The sequence below is a fragment of the Tupaia chinensis genome, unplaced genomic scaffold (assembly GCF_000334495.1).
Source record: "Tupaia chinensis unplaced genomic scaffold, TupChi_1.0 Scaffold000050_1, whole genome shotgun sequence".
Classification (NCBI taxonomy): Eukaryota; Metazoa; Chordata; class Mammalia; order Scandentia; family Tupaiidae; genus Tupaia; species Tupaia belangeri.
In genome coordinates, this window is record NW_006159508.1 from 2,981,594 (window position 1) to 2,998,820 (window position 17,227).

The window sequence follows — 17,227 nt, forward strand, 5'->3', positions numbered from 1 at the left end:
ATGGAAAAAGCTGATCTGCAAAAACAGAGAACTAAACATATGGACAGACAAAAGGACAACCACCGCAGTTCGAAAGAGGTGTGGCCCAACTTCACTCAGGTTCTAGAACACTCCCCTTTCTGCATCGGCTGATTTTAATTAATTCCTGGGGATTGCAGTCAGAAGTTTGGCTCAAATCTGAGTAGCTAGAAACTATTTCTGTGAAAGTCAGACCAATGGACCAATGATATTTACAGCACTGTCACAAAGTATCCTGGAGCTAAGTAGACAAAGCACATAGATAGTTCACAAAAAAGAAATTATAGCTCACCCTTAAAAATGAATAGACACAGCCGGCTCCCCGGCTCCTTCCCTCTTCCCAACTCCACCCCCTCCCCCCGCCCCCGCCACCTTGCGGGAGAGAGGCTGGGATGGTAGATGAGATCACCAAGACTCAGGTCGCCCGGCCTAGAGGCAACACGATCTTCGGGAAGATCATCTGCAGGGAAATCCCCGCCAAAATAATTTTTGAGGATGACCGGTGTCTTGCCTTCCATGACATTTCCCCTCAAGCACCAACACATTTTCTGGTGATACCCAAGAAACATATATCCCAGATTTCTGAAGCAGAAGATGACGAAAGTCTTCTTGGACACTTAATGATTGTTGGCAAGAAATGTGCTGCTGATCTGGGCCTGAAGAAGAGTTACCGAATGGTGGTGAAGGAAGGTTCAGATGGGGGGACAATCTATCATGTTCATCTCCATATTCTAGGTGGTCAGCAGATGAATTGGCCTCCTGGTTAAGCATGTTTTGGGGATAATTTTCACTTCTATAGGCAATAATCAAGTTTGCAAGTTACAGTATCAGCACACTTCATTTTGCCTGTATATGGAGAGACTGAGGAAGTAATTTGAAAATCTCATACATAACAAAAGACTTTGTTGCACGGTTAAAAAAAAATAATAATAAGACTCGGCCAGCCCCATGGCCTAGTGGTTAAGGGAGCCAGATCCCACATAGCCAACTACACAATTCAAGTCCCAGACCTGGCAGCCTGAAAAACAATGGGTATGCTGTGTGTGCATGCTTAAAATCCCAAGAGGATAGAGAAATGGTGGAGAAGAGATTGCTGCACGACACACCCCACCGGCGAGTGATGTCTCCCTCTCTTCGTCTATCTCTCTGGGAAGTACACACACCCTCTGGCAAATTAAAAATAAATAAATAAAAGGCCAGCAGGTGGCATAGTGGTTAAGACTCCCACATGGTCGACGGCGGTTCAAGTCTTGGACCCAGCAGCCTGAAACTCACACTGGGCATGTGTGCATATGATGTGCCCAAAATCCAGAAGAGAATGGAGAAGGGACTGCAGTGTGGCCATCCCCCAGGGAGTGATTTCTCACTTTTATCCTCTGTCTCTCCAGCAAGTGCAAACACACTAGACAAAAATCTCTCAAATTTTTTCTTACAGATAAAAATAAAATCTTCTTAAAAGATATTCAACATCACTAATTATAATAAAAAGGCAATTAAACAACAAATTTAAGTTTGTTCATTCATCTCTTCCATGTACAAGAGAAAAAGAGAGGAAGGCAGCACCCCCAAGAGGGATGCTTGATACCACAACCACTCTCAGCTTCAGCCAATCCCAGATCACAGGCACTCATATACCCAGTGTACTTAGGGAGGTCTTGGACTTGAACCAAAAACATTCTCATGTGGGACTGCCTCACAGAGTGTCCTATTTTCTTCTGATGCCACCATCTGGCCCCCTACACTACTAAGAAATGATCACTTACCAGGCTGGCAAAGATCAAAAGCTATTAACATTGGAAATGCACACTCAAGTCTCAATTTTAGAAAAATTTTCCTGCAAATATACCAACAATTTATAAAAGGACATGTAAAAATGATTATGCTTTACTTATTAAAGTAGTATTATAAAAGCAGAAAACCTTAAATGAAATACCCATCAAAAAGAAACTAATAATAAATACAGTAAAATTTAATACTATGCAGAAAAACAAGGCAGAGAACAATCTCCAAAGTACAAGGAAGATTTGCAAGACAGAGTACCATTAGGCAAAAATAAGATAGACAAGGAAAACATATCTAATTTTGTATTCATAAAATACACTTGAGAATAAAGGGGAGAAATTGGGATGAAGAAAACCATCTTGAATTATCAGAAGCAGAAAAATGCTCAGACTGACAGGGGCATGTTAACAGAATATAGAAGCCAAAATTGGGCTATATTTGAACATCAAAAATAATGACAGTAACAATCATTACATGTTAAATGAGAAAATTACAATAATTTTTTATGTTCATCTTTACAAAAAATTCCAACGATTTAGAAGAATGAACAAAACAGAAAATCACTTTTTCGGGCATGGTGGTTGAGGCACTGGATTCCCATGTGGCTTGAATCCTGGACCCAGCGGCTTGAGGATCACACTGGGTAGGCATGCATGTGTGCCCAGGACATCAAGAGGAGAGTAGAGAAGGAATTATAGCATGCCCATCCTCCCTAGGGGATGATTTTTCAGTTCCCCTCTCTGTCTCTCTTTAGTGAGCACACTTGCCTTTAAAAAAAAAAAGAAAAGAAAAAAATTATTTTTCACAATCACATTAGTAATAAATTAGTTCAAGAATCACCAATGAACATTAACACTGGCTATAAAATGGCTGAAGACAGGATATTCCCAGTCTCAAACGCCACTACAGGGTACTTACTACTTACCAAGTCTGGGAAAGAGACACACCTGGCAGGAAATACCTGAAGTATCAATAAATTATCTTCAAATCATCAATAATGGGACAAGCTATCAAGTGCTGACTGGCATAAGGACACCACACCACCAAAGAAGGATTCCTGACAAAAATGTTTAACTTGAAACCAATAATAAAGAGGTAACCAGGCTGTCCAGCTCTGGCGTCTTTGCTGAGGGTCACACTGAGCTGCGAGCTGCTGCAGGGGCGTCTTTAGAAGTCAGCACCATGGCAGAAGACATCAAAACCAAAATCAAGAACTACAAGACTGCCCCTTTTGACAGTCATTTCCGTAACCAGAACCAGACCGGGAACTGCTGGCAGAACTATCTGGACTTCCACTGTTGCGAGAAGGCAATGACCGCTCAAGGGGGTGACGTTTCTGTGTGTGAATGGTACCGGCATGTGTACAAGTCCCTCTGCCCCATATCCTGGATTTCAACCTGGGATGACTGCCAGGCAGAAAGCACATTTCCTGGGAAGATCTGAACTGGCTTCACCCACCTTTCCTCTGCCCTCCATTCTTGTCTCAGGTGGCAAAATGGGACCTGGGTTCATGGTGATCCACCCACGTACCACCCTGGGACCCTGAATCATGACTTAACTAACAATAAAAGTTCATTGGGGGGCGGGGGAAGAGGCAACCAGATAAATCCAAGTTGAGGATGTCCTACAAAATAACTTGCCTGGACTCTTTAAATAGGTCAACATCAGGAAGAACACTGGGGACCATTCTAGGGAAGAGAAGACTAAAGAGACATGACGACTAAAAGCAATGTCTGATCCTTGACAGGATCCTGGATCCCAAAGGAAAGGAAACCAACGGTAACTGCTGGTAGAAATATAAAGTGGTACAACTGAGTTGAAAACAGTGAGCAATTTCTCAAAAAATTAAACACAGAATTACAATTCTGCTCCTAGGTTACACAAGGGAAACAAAAACGAATCCATGCAAAATCTTGTTCACTACTGTTCATAATGTCATTCATAATAGCCCCAAAGCAGACATAACTCATGTCCATCAACAGACGGTTCAACAAAATGCAGTGTACAAGCCAGTACTATCCAGCCATAAAAAGGAATGAAGACCAATACATGCCACAACATAAAACCCAAAAATATTACATGAGAGAAGGCAGACACAGACTACACATAGTATAATTATATGACATGTCTAGAAAAGGCAAACCCACAGAACATAGTTGCCTGGGGCTAGTAAGTGGTGGTAGGGTAAAGGAAAGTGATTGCTAATGGGCATGGGGTTTCTTTTTGGGGTGATGAAAATGTTCTAAAATTGACTGTGGTAATCAATACACAACTCTAAAAATAGAAAAAGAAATCTCTGAATTGTCCATTATATATAAATTGTATAGTGTGTGAATTATATCCCAATGAAGCTGCTATTTTCAAAAGCAAGACTATGAAGACACTTTATTGGAACACCTGGGGAAATCTGAAAATAGACTATATATCAGATGTAGTACTGTTTTCAATGTGAACTTTATTGAGTATGACAACTGAATTGTAGTTAAAAAGGAACATGTCCATACTCTTAGGAGATATTTGCTGATGCATTCATGGCTAATTTACCTTAATTCCATAATTTAATCTTAAATAATTCAGAAAAGAAAAATAAGAAATGTATGTGCATATATGTATCGTGTGTTCCTATGTGTATGAGTAAGAAAAAGCAAAGATGACAATTTTTTTTCTCAGGTCATAAGTTTATTTACAAACATATTCAGTATACTATGAGTTTAAGAGTTTGATCCATTTTCCAGAGATTGTGATTGCGCCTCTTAAAATGTTCTTCATATCTATTAAATAGATGAATTAAAGCATCCTTATTTCTTAAGTAGTTGGTGTCTTACTGTAAAGAAAGGTGTAGCAAATCCAGATCCAAAGTACAAAGTCATCAAAACGAGTAATCACCACTTGTTTTCCACTGAAAATGGCAGATTCTTCCCCGGGCCCTTCTCATAGTGGCCCCTACGGACCACGGAGGTAGTGAACCTCTGGATGCTCCATCCCAGCATGGTGCTGCTGGAAGCTCTGCAAGATGCACAGAGTCCGAAGACAGGAGAAAGGGTCACATGGCAACAACCCCTTCCTTTCTCAAGATCTTGTTCTCTAGCTCAACAATGTATTGTTTACAATGATTTAAGTGAAATACATATGGGGTGAATACTATACTTTAATCTCTACTATGAAATTTTTCAAAATAAAAATTTACCACATAGGCGACAGCATACTGAACTGCAATCCTGGAAGCCACATGCTGATTACAGGTTGAGATCCCCAGTCTATTCAACCTGAAAACACACTGGACATGCATATGTGCCCAAGATCCATGTCATGACCAGACCCTGTAAAGGGTACCTGCCTCTCTCATGCACACATGCTCTTAAAATATAAATTTATATAAATGATAGCCTCACTATGTTGCCCAGACCTGTAACCCTCCTGGCTCAGTTTCTGCAAATTGCTGGGATTATAGGTGCCAGGCTCCACACCCGAAATTTAGGTTGGATCAGGAATCAAACCTGGGCCTCCCATGTGGACCCAGCCTGAGAGCACGTCTTAGCAGTACCACAGCAGCTGGAGTATTTTCTATCAGATATTTTCAAACACCATACTTTATCCTCACTAAAACACCACTGTTCTTGCTAAGGCAAGACACCAACCATCACTTTATATGTGTATATAATGAAAGTCCACCTTTCATCCCACATAAATAAAGGGTTAAGTGAAACCTGCCAATTGTAATAGCTGATGGGATCAGCAGTTGGCACAATAGCTATGTCGCTGGATTCCCCTGTAGTAGACTGTGGTTCAAGTTCCGAACCCGGTGGCTTAAACTCATGCCGGGCATGTGTGCGTGTGTGCCCAAGATCCCAAGTGGAAAGTGGAGAAGAAGTGATTGTGGCGTGGCCATCCTCCCATGGGGGTGATTTTTCACTTTGTCTCTCTCTGTCTTTCTGGCAAGCGCACGCACCCTATAGCAAAACCTTTCCAAAAAAAAAAAAAATAGCTGAGGAAACTACCCTCTGGGTGAACTGTGCCTCACAGGAACATTTCATTAAGAGGCAAGCAGGTTTCTTACAAGGAGCCATATGGCAAATATCATTAAATTCCTATTACTTAACTTTGAGGAACCATTTTGTAAAGATTATCTCATGTATAATTAGAAAGAAAAAACTTAGATTTAAGAGGCCCCCAATGTTCTAAAATGATTCTGAAAGGTTATTTCATTTCAAAGAATTTCAAACTTGAAACTTTTCATTCATGTATTTATTCCACAGTCAAAACAAATCATAATTTAAAGCCATAACATTTTTAAAACATAAAGGAGAATTCATGGCACAGCTACATTAACACGACAAACACCGGTCTAGAGCGCAACACTAAACAGGTGTTCTCTGTTCCCAGGGTGGAATAAATGCACATGAGGTACACAGAAAATCTCACTAAAGAGCTGCAATGAGGCAAATAACCCTTTGAAACAAACTGCCCGATATTGAACAGAGGCAGGATGAAAATAATTTCTATTAACATTTAACTGCAAGATGGAAGAATCCCCAAGCTGACTACTAACTCGAACCCTCATTTCATGCATCTGGCCTTGGCTTCTGTCTTTTCTCCCCAGTCACATCCAAATCCAGAAAGCCTTCTGCACCCCAGGCTCAAAAACACAACCCCAAATCCCCAAGGTCCTCGGCACAGCCTGACATTAATGAGCCTGTATGCAACCTTCATCTAGAACCTCTAGGGAAATCAGAAGCCCAAACAGAGCACAGCATGTTTTGTTCAAACAATAGTTCTAACTGTCCAATGAGCTCTGACACGCCATATGCATTTCATAAACAAATGAAAATAATGTCTTCTTATCTTCCTATCTTTCTTGCAAAAACATTAAGCAGGTCATCAAATTTAAGAATAATAATAATAGAAGAAACAATGAAAAATAAAAAATCCAAAGGGTCTATGCCAACAAGCAAACCAGTCCTCTGCAGCCTAGCTCATTTATTTCTGGGCTGTGAAGCCATGTAGAGTGCGATCAGACAGTAGATGGTCCCTCCTACAGTCAGTGCCATGGTGGTCCGGTAAAGCATTTGGTCAGGCAGGCCTCGTTTCAAGTGGATGGGCACACCATCAGATTTCTTGAAAGCAAGAATTAACAAGGGCATGGTTGATAAGAAAAAGATTCTATAATTTCAGACTAATAAAGAACAAATCTGTCTGCTTTGTAATGAATTCATCAATATATCACAGTGGAAAATGCTCTAATCCATCAGAATCCTAACTGAAATACTGGTATACCTTATAGATGTAGCTAAAACATTTAAGTCCAAAATGATGCTCCCAGGGCCAGCAGGTGGCAATGGTGACTAAGGTGCTGGAATCCCACATGGCCGGCCATAGCTCATGTCCCAGACCTGTAGCTTGCTTTCTCATTTTTCTTCTCTCTTTCTCTCTCTCTGGTCAAACAATAATAATAATAATAACAAATAAAATAATTATTAAAAAAAAAAAAACAAAGTCATGCTCCAAATAAAGCCTCAACACACATGCAACAAATCCCAAATTTCTAAGACATTTATCATGCATTCTTTAAGTAGGAAAGATGCACTGGTGAATTTTTAAAAAGGCAAGGGTAAGTGGGACCAGCAGTTGGCAAAACGATTATGTCACTGGACTCCCATGTAGTCGAGTGGAGTTCAAGTCCTGGACCAGGTGGCTTAAACTCACACAGGGCGTGTGTGCGTGCATGCCTAAGATCCTGAGAAGAGAATGGAAGAGAAGGGAGTGCGGCGTGGCCATCCCCACAGGGGATGATTTCTCGCTTTCTGTCTCTCTTTCTGGCAAGGGCACGTGCCCTACAGCAAAAACCTCTTTAAAAAAAAAAAAAGGGGAAGAAAAGTAATCAGCAGCTAAACAGAAGCACAGGCAGAAGATAGGCTCTCCACTTAGTTCTGTATTTCTTCTCTTGGCTACTGATCATGAGTGGATGAAGTCTGGGCACACAAGGTCAATTAGCAGGTGCAAATTTATTTTGTATTCAACTGTGTTAAACCCCTGTTTAATAATCAGACTCCATAAGGTATTTAATTCATTATTTTGCAGTCTCCAAAATCCCTCCCCTTTGTATCTTGAGACTCCAAATGCCCTTTTAAATCTTCACTTATCAGATAAAAGGAGATTAAACTGATGGGGAGAAAAAAAAAAAAAAAAAAAACAACTCTATCCCCAGGACAGATCTGAACTAGAACACATTTTTGAAAAAGGTAAGTTGACTTATAGCAACCACAGTAGCAGGTACTGCCACTCAGATGGCATCTGAGATAACAGGCAGGTCACTAACTTCTCTACTAACTATAGGGTAGATTAACTTTAATAATATTAGGTTGTTGGAAAAGTCATGATGTGTTTTACTATGCAAAAATACATGATGGAGGGGGCTGGCAAGTGACGTGGTGGTTAAGGGCAGTGGACTCCCACATGGCTGACCACAGCTCGAGTCTTGGACCTAGCAGCTTGCTTTCTCACTTTCTCTCTCTCTTTCTCTGTCTCTCTCTGGACAAATTAAAATAAAAACATTTAAAAAAAAAAAAAAAAGCGTGATGGAGGCCAGCAGGTGGCATGATGGTTAAAGGTGCTCAATTCCCATGTGGCTGACTGCGATTTTGAGTTCCAGACCTGGCAGCTTGTCTTCTCCCTTTCCCTTCCTCTCTCTCTCTCTCTCTCTCTCTGGTCAAATTAAAAAATAATAAAACAGATGAGCACTTAGCATAATAGCTATGTTGCTAGACTCCCATGTAGTCGACTATGGTTTGAGTCCCAGACCTGGTGGCTTAAATTCACACCGGGCGCATGTGTGTGCATGCCTAAGATCCCAAAAGGAGAATGGAGAAGGGATTGAGGCGTGGCCATCCCCCCTGGGGGGGTGATTTCTCGCTTTCTGTCTCTGTCTTTCTGGCGAAGGCATGCACCCTATAGCAAAAACATCTTTAAAAAAAAAAAAAAAAAAAAAAAACAACAACAAATGGAATTAAATAAATAATTCTGTTTTTTGTTTTTTTTTGTTTAAATGTGCCATGACTTTTCAAACAACCCAATATTATAAATTCAAGTCTGGTTTCTTTCCTTAAGAGAGAGCAAACCCAAAATGGCCTCTTCTATCAATACTTCCAGCAACAGCAAGCAAAAAACAATTAGAAGAAAACTCACTGCCAAATGACACTATGTGTACCACAAAGACAAATATACTGGGTCATCAGGAAAGTCACGATCCATTTTTTTATAGAAAACATGGAAGAATACTTCATGCCTTTCCAGATGATCTAACATATTCGATTATGCACAGTATCACTAAACATGCTAGTGCTTCCTCCATGTAACAGATGATCAAGTGCTATCTATGCAATTTGAAAACTTCGATACCCTTAAATACTGGTGAGGAAATTAACCACCTTTCCCTCTTGCATCAGTATATACCTATACAGAGTTCTATCAGTTTATGGCTCAAACTAAAATCAGGAGAATTCTATGTAACAGAAAAAGGAGGATAGATAGTAAGCTAGATCAAGATTCAGTTCTATAGGGGATTTTAAAAGCCTGTTTCACAGGGTTCTCAGTGCTAGAATGTCTTCTCTCACCTGGAAAATCTTCTGTAGCTCTGGAACTTTGTTTTTCCCATTATAATCATATACAGTGGAATTAGACGTCAGTTTAGTTGGTGTGGCAAATATGATAGGCGGTGCTTCTGCGGAAGCCACAGGCTTTAATCCCTGTAAGAAACGGAAATGCCAAGCTGAAAGAACACCTGGGTATCTTAACAGAACTTTCAAGGAGCTGGCTGTTGGAACAATGTTGCAGCCTTCAACCTATGCAAGGAATATAAAGTCTTTTGGACTCTGGACTCTGCACAACAAGGCCTTTGGTCAAATGTCAAACTTCTGACAAAATAACCCTTATCTTTTTTTCCTGGAATAAATCCTGTTCAAGAGCTCCCTGACATTAAGATAGTGGTGGTGGAAAAGGCCCAGATGGGCTTCCAGAAATACCTGTTGTGTCTATCTTCTTAACAAATCAATAAAACATAGGAACTTTTAACTAGATTTCATAAAGGACCTGGATGTCCCTTTTCTGTGGATAAGCTCAACATGGAATGTCTAAACAGTGGACCTGCAGAAACTTTTCCAGATACACGGTAAAGAAATATTTCAATCTAGAAGAGACCGTAAAGGTTAAAAACAATTTATCTTTTTGAACCAGAAAGCAAAAACAAAAAAATTATAAAATAACTGAACATTCCAGCTTTATAAAACCCATAAACGAGTCGGTTATGGCCTGGGTTTAAGATGACTGGATCCTACATGGGTGGATGCATGGTTTGAGTCCTGACCCAATGGATTAAAAAACATTCCAGACACATATGCCTGTGTATGCCCAAAATCCCAACAGCAGGAAGAGATGGAGAAGCAATCACAGGATCGCCATGACCCACAGGGGGTGCTTTCTCACTCACTCTCTCTGGCAAGTGCATGTGCCCTCTGGCAAATTTAAAACTACATAAATTTAAAATACATATAGTAAAAACAAGGGTGGAGCGGAAAGTTAGAATACATGCTATAACATGGCTGAGCCTTAAAAATATGCTGAGTGAAGAAAATCAGTTGCAAAAACCTATATACTATATGTTTCTATTCATAAACACAGAATAAAGAACTCTAAAGAGACAAAGTAGATTAGTGGCTGCCTGGGAGGTGGGCTGGGGATGGGGGGAGGGGGTGACAGCTAAAGGGTATAGGTTTCTTTTTTTAGGTTTTTTCTTTTTTAAGTTTATTTATTTCTTCCATAAGAAAGGTCGGGGGGACAGTAAGGGTGTGTGTGTGTGTGGGGGGGGGTATGCCCCTAACAGTCTCCACACTGTGATCCTAACTGCAGCCTCAGCAAGCCAGGATCACGAGCACAGGCACAGGTACACGCAGCACACACAGGGAGACCTCAGGACACAAATCCTGGACCTTCCCATGGGCCTTGAGATTAGGGAACATTGGTTACCACTGCACCACTGCAGCAGGCATATAGGTTTCTATCTGAGACGATAAAAATGTTCTAAAATAACTGTGGTGGTGGTTAGGTATATAAATATCTTGCTTTATTTATTTACTTCATGAGAGCAAAAAATAGAGAGACAGAGACAGACTTGCTTGACAGGGTCTGGTCATACTATAATCCCCTTCCCCACCACTCCAGTCAGTCAGGATGTTGGCTGCCTGTTCCTGGCGTGCTCCACGTTGACTCAGGATTCAATCCCACAGTCAGCCATGTGGCTTCCAACTCTGTAGACTAACATGCTACAGACAGCACCATGGTGGCTGAGGCAACTGGATCCCACATGGATGGTTCAAGTCCCAAACCCAGCAGCTTGAAAACATGGTGGGCACGTGTACATGCATGCTCAAAATCCCGGTAGGAAGGAGAAATGGAAAAGGGATGGTGGTGTATCCATGCCCCAAGGAGGGGAGCGGTCCATGCTCCCCCCACTCCACTGTAAGAGTATTCGCTCTCTGGAGAATTAAGAAAAAAATTAAAAATAATTTTTTAAGGCTGTTCTAAAAAAAAAGAGCCTAAGGGAAATTCTTGTTTTTTTTCTCCAAAAGAATAAACCTATAGTGACAGATGAAAAGATGAATCTTCAAAATAATCTGCAGGTTAAAACAAAGATGTTAAAGAGTTATAAGCCAATAATTCTACCTAGGAAAAATAATTTTTTAAGGTTTTGCCATAGGGTGCATGTGTTGGCCAGAGACCATGAGAGGGAAAGTAAGAAATCACCACCCAGGGGGGATGGCCACACTATAATCCCTTCTCTGTTCTCCTCCTGGGGTCCTGCCACACATGTACCTCACATGATTTTCAAGTTGCTAAGTCCAGGACTTGAACCACAGTCAGTCAAATGGGAATCCAGCACCGTAACCATGCCGCCTGCCAGCCCCCAAAAATAAGTTTTCAAAATTGAAAAGCAGAGTTCAAGCCCAGCCTTTATTTTATATATAAAAAAGGAAATCTCTTACCCAAATTAATACAGTCAACAGACCCGATTCTGTCTCTCAAATCTAAATTTACCTATAATTGATACGGCTGATTCTAAAGGTCAGACATTGAAAACCTCAATAGTACTCCCACCAGGTAGGCATTAGTGTCAACATGGCAACAAAAAGTTATTAAACTAAACTTGACTTCTATTTTTTCTGACAGTCTGGTAAATGAGAGTGACTAATGGCCTGTTTTCTGTAATGCATTCAATTCATTGAACAAATATTAGTGTTCTTACTTACTAATTACTAAAATTATATATCCTCTGATACCTCACACTTGGCACATCCAAAATTCACTCAATATGCCCACTCAGGAGGCTCCCCATCTCAGTGGAAAGCAACCTCACTGAGGTTATCTTGAAACCCTCCTTCCTATTTCCCAACATTTCTCTCATCAAGTAGAGTACAAACTCTACCATAAGTTTCTGCATCAAGTTGTTTTGTTCTGCAACTTCTTACTCACTTCTCAAAAAATTAAGACCTGAGCTAGCCATATGGTCTAGTGGTTAAGGGAACCAGATCCCACATAGCAATCATGTGGCTTGAATCCCACACCAGCAGCTTGGAAAAACACCAGGCACATATACTTATGTGCCCAAAAGACTAATGGGAGAGAGTAGGGGTTGCTTGCTTTCTCTCTGGCAAGCGCACAAGCCTTCTGGCGAAACAATAAGTCCTCTATCCTAAGCCCCTTCATGACCTCCCTCCATCACCTATAGCCAAACTTACCTACTCAATGATTCTCCTCCAGAACCCTTCCCCTCCTTCACTCTCTCCGTTCCTAACCCAGAATATCATGCTACAATCTCAACTAGGACAGGAATGGCGGGGTTATATAGTAAAACTGTTTCCCTTTTTAAGAAACTGTAAAACTATTTTCAAAACTGGCTGCACCATTTTACATTCCCACTAGAAATGTAATGGAGTCTCAGTTTTTCTACACCCTCATCAATATCTGTTAATGTCTTTTTTGGCTGCAGTTATTTTGAAAAATGCATAGTGGCATTTTATTGTAGTTTTGATACACTTTTCCTATAGGCCTAATGTTAAGCATATTTTCATGTGCTTACTGGCCCTGATTTACTTTATAATTATTTTATTTAACTTTATTTATTTATTTATTTTGAGAGGTTTTCACTATAGAGCGCGTACGCTCACCAGACAGACAGAGAGAGACAGAAAGCAAGAAATCACCCCCAGGGGGGATGGTCACGCCGCAATCCCTTCTCCTCCATTCTCCTCTTGGGATCTTGGGCACGCACGCGCACACACACGCGCCCGGCGTGAGTTTAAGCCACCGGGCCCAGGACGCAAACCGCGGTTGACTACGTGGGAGTCCAGCGACATAGCCATTACACTAACTGCTGGTTCCCTATTTATTTATTTTTTTAATTTGACCAAAGAGGGACAGAGAGAGAGAGAGAAAGTGAGAAAGTAAGCCACCAGGTCCACAGTTCAAACCATGGTTGACCATGTGGGAATCCAGCACCCTTAACCATTACACCACCTGCCGGACTCTACTTTTTTTTTTGTTTTTTTTTTTTTGTTTTAAAGGTTTTTACCATAGGAGATATGCGCTAGCCTAGCAGGAGAGAAGGAAGTGAGAAATCACCCTCGCAGAGGGATGGCCACACCGCATTTCTCCTCTCAGGATTTTGGGCATGCACACACATGCCTAGAATGATTTTTAAGCTACCAGGTCCAGGACTTGAACCACGGCCAGCCATGTGGAAGTCCAACACCTTAACCACCACACGACCTACTGGCCCTGAATTTACTTTTGACAGAGGACACAGAAAGAAAAGGAAAATACTTTTTAAATAACCACTAGAGGCCAGCCAGTGGAGTGATAAAGTGCCTGGATCTCACATGGCCGTCTATGTGATCGAGTCCTAGACTGAGCAACTTGAGAAACACACTGGGTACGTGAACATGTGTGCCCAAAGTCCTGAAAGGAAGAAATGGAGAAGAGATTAGGATGTGACCATTCCCTATGGGGGTAATTTCCCACTGATAGTGGGTTTGTGAGTGAATTCTGGATGTGTCAAGAGTGAGTTAGGCATGAGCTGAGTCATGACAGACTGAAAATAATTTCCAGTCCTGAATCACAGTGAAAGGGCCACAGGTTTCTATGACTCCATCTCTCTCTCTCACTGTCTAAGGCAAGCACATGCACTTTCTGGCAAATTAAGAAAAAAAAAAATTACTAGAAAACACCCTCCCTGAAGACAGTAGGTGGCGCAGCAGTTACGTTGCTGGACTCTCACATGGCCAACTGCGATACAAGTCCTGGACCCAGGAGCTTGAAACTCACTCTGGGTATATTTGCATGCAAACCCTAAGATCCCAGGAGGAGAATGGAGAAGAAGGAACTGCGGAGTGGCCATCTCCACTGGAGACTGATTTCTCACTTTCCGTCTCACTATCTCTGTCTCTCTCTTTCCAAGTACAAGTTACCTAAGGCAAAAACTTCCAAAAAAAACCACACACACACAAAGAAAATACCTTTCCAACTAATACTTGCCATCAAGGTGATATATAAATCTCTACTTGTGCTACCGTTATAGAACTAGCTTTTCCTTGGGCCAGCAGGTGGTGTAGCAGTTAAGGCGCTGGACCTGGTGACTTGAGACTCACGCCTGGCCTAAATCCCGAGAGGAGACTGGAGAACGGATTGTGGCGTGGCCATCCCTCTCAGGGGGCGATTTCTCACTTTATATATTCTCTTCAGCAAGCGCATACACTCTATATAGCAAAAATCTCTCTCTCAAAAAAAAAAAAAAAAAAAACTAGCTTTTCCATACTAGGTTATTTAACATGTTCAATAAAAATTACAAAAGGCCATTTTGAACTAGGCCACAATAGAACAGACTAAAAATCAAAATGCAATCATGCTAAAGTTTCATATCACCCGGTCACAATTCAATTGTTTATCTGACCTCCCAAGAAATTAGGAGAGCTGGTCCCAATTTCAATTGGATAATGAAATTCTTTCTGTTTTTAATCCTTAAATCCTTTAATCCTCACATCCTTTAATCTTTAGGAAAGTAACCTCAAGTAATCTAATGTTAACCAAGCAGTTATTTTTCTTTCTTTTTTTTTTTTTTGGAGAGATTTTCACTGTAGGGCGCGTGCGCTCACCAGACAGACAGAGAGAGACATAGAGACAGAAAGCGAGAAATCACCCCCCAGGGGGGATGGTCACGCCGCAATCCCTTCTCCTCCATTCTCCTCTCGGGATCTTGGGCACGCACGCACACGCGCCCGGCGTGAGTTTTAAGCCACCGGGTCCGGGACACGAACCGCCGTCGACAACGTGGGAATCCAGCGACATAGCCATTACGCTAACTGCTGGTTCCCAGCAGTTATTTTTCTATTGTTCTGTCCAAGCCTTGCAAGGAAAGTAACTTAAAAAAACAAAAACAAAAACAAAAACAAAAAAACCACCAAAGCACTTTCGTTCTTAGTTATGCTTTCTGTAGCCTAACCTTTTTCAGTTTAGCTCATTGGGACACTTACTCTATTTTATGGAATAAAGTACTGCTTGATTCTAGAATCCCAAATAAAGGTCTTTATTAAGATCTTTAAACTTGGGACCAGCAGTTGGCATAATGGCTACGTCACTGGACTCCCATGTAGTTGGCCACGGTTAGATTCCCGGACCTGCTGGCTTAAACTCACGCCAGGTGCGTGTGCATGCATGCCCAAGATGGGGGGTGATTTCTTGCTTTCTGTCTCTATGTCTCTCTCTGTCTTTCTGGCAAGCGCACGTACCCTATAGCAAAAACCTCTCCAAAAAAAAAAATCTTTAAATTCAACTTTTTATAATTTTGTCCTTCGACAAATGCTGTTAGGTTATTTGCTTTATATAATACTGAAAGTTACAAATATCTCTATTTTACGGTGTGCTAATGTTTCCAAGAAAAGAAAAGTTGTAGTATTCTAATTACCAAAGTCTGAGCACCTACTTCAGAGGTGGGACTGGGGAGGGAGTGCCTGTCACAATCACCCTAAAATCTTAAATCTGTGATTCATATAGAGCCTATACACTATTATTTTTTTCAACATAGCTTAAGAAATCTTTAAGTAACTAAGTTCAAATTCTAAAGAGACAAACACAATTCAAGAAATTTTAAAATCCTAACTATACCAAATGTTTCTCAAGGTAATCTCTGCTCTTAGTGCCAGTTTTATTTCAATGTCAGTTTTTAGTACAAATTTTTACTTTTTCCTTATTAGGCAATAAAACTTAGATTATGCTAAAGCTCTATTAAAGAGCATCCACAACCACCACCAGAATAAATTGTGATATAGTCATACAATGAAGTCCTAGAGCAATTAAAGGAACTGAAATGTGTAACATAAATTAACCTTGAAAATATATTAATAAAAAATAAGTCATACACAGAAGAATACATACTATGTAGTTCCATGTACATTCAAAAATAGGTAAAACTATCTTCAGTGATACAAATCAAAATAGGAAGGTGGTCAGAGATTGGCAGAAAGAGTATATAGAGAACTTCCTAGGGTTGACATAATTTAGTTCTGTATACTGACAGCAGTGTGGGTTATACAGTGTATGAGTTTGTCAGAACTCATCAAACTGTAACATTTAAAATCCACACACAGGAAGAAAATACATAGGACATGTAGAAATTGTGGAGCGACCCCGCCCATCGCCCTCAGCGCCTATTTCAAAATGGCGCTCAATGGAAGCCCGCTGAGCGCTCAAAGCAGTAAACAACTTTAAGGAAGTAGGGCAGTGGGGAGCGTGGAGACCACGGGAACACCGCATGCAACCAATCCTCTTTCGAGGACTGTCTTCCGTGCACGTGGACAATGATCTGATTGGCTAGGGGTCCTTTATAAGACCCCGGGGAAAGGGAAAGGGAGAGAGCTCCTGTATTCAGAACCTGGGGAAATAAAGTGCTGAAGAGAAGACCGTCTCCGGAGTCGTCAGTTGCGCGACAAGTGGTGGCCCTTACGGGGATCACCTTGCATCGAGAGCGGCCAGAACTCTAGCACTCCAGGGCAGCCGGCTGGTAAGTCTCACAAGGTAAGAGACTGGAACACAGGTAAAGTTAAAAGACCTCGGGATAGAGGCAGGTAAAGTTAAAAGACCTCGGGATAGAGGCAGGTAAAGTTAAAAGACCTCGGGATAGAGGCAGGTAAAGTTATAAGACCTCGGTATAGAGGCAGGTATTCTTTCTCCTTCTTCTTTGGTGTTTTTTCTCTTTCTTTTCTTCCTCTTTTTGCCCTTTGGCTGCAGGCTGGTCCTAACCAAAATGGGCAACTCTTCCTCTCACCCCCTCTTTCAGGCGCTTAAAGCGCTCTTAAAAACTAAAGGACTTAAATTATAAAAAATT

General features: G+C 41.2%; 2 protein-coding genes and 2 pseudogenes across 2 annotated transcripts in view; 2 read left to right on the forward strand and 2 right to left on the reverse strand.

Annotated features, from left to right (window-relative positions):
• The first annotated feature begins 410 nt into the window (after positions 1 to 410).
• On the forward strand, positions 411 to 785 carry LOC102469627 (histidine triad nucleotide-binding protein 1 pseudogene; annotated as a pseudogene).
• A 1,745-nt stretch (positions 786 to 2,530) lies between these two features.
• On the forward strand, positions 2,531 to 4,338 carry LOC102470061 (cytochrome c oxidase subunit 6B1-like). The gene has a single exon (XM_014591293.2). It carries the CDS (start codon positions 2,983 to 2,985, stop codon positions 3,241 to 3,243), a length of 261 nt encoding a protein of 86 aa, XP_014446779.1. The 5' UTR covers positions 2,531 to 2,982; the 3' UTR covers positions 3,244 to 4,338.
• A 121-nt stretch (positions 4,339 to 4,459) lies between these two features.
• On the reverse strand, positions 4,460 to 5,610 carry LOC102470488 (cytochrome c oxidase subunit 7C, mitochondrial pseudogene; annotated as a pseudogene).
• Positions 5,611 to 6,027: 417 nt separating this feature from the next.
• COX7A2L (cytochrome c oxidase subunit 7A2 like) overlaps positions 6,028 to 17,227 on the reverse strand; it is a 16,386-nt gene continuing 5,186 nt past the window's right edge. Inside the window, exons 2-3 of the mRNA XM_006141311.3 lie at positions 9,411 to 9,542; positions 6,028 to 6,914 (exon numbers count right to left, since the gene is read on the reverse strand). Coding sequence (XP_006141373.1) covers positions 6,774 to 6,914; positions 9,411 to 9,542 — 273 coding nt within the window. The 3' untranslated portion in view covers positions 6,028 to 6,773. The remainder of the gene's footprint in view (positions 6,915 to 9,410; positions 9,543 to 17,227) is intronic.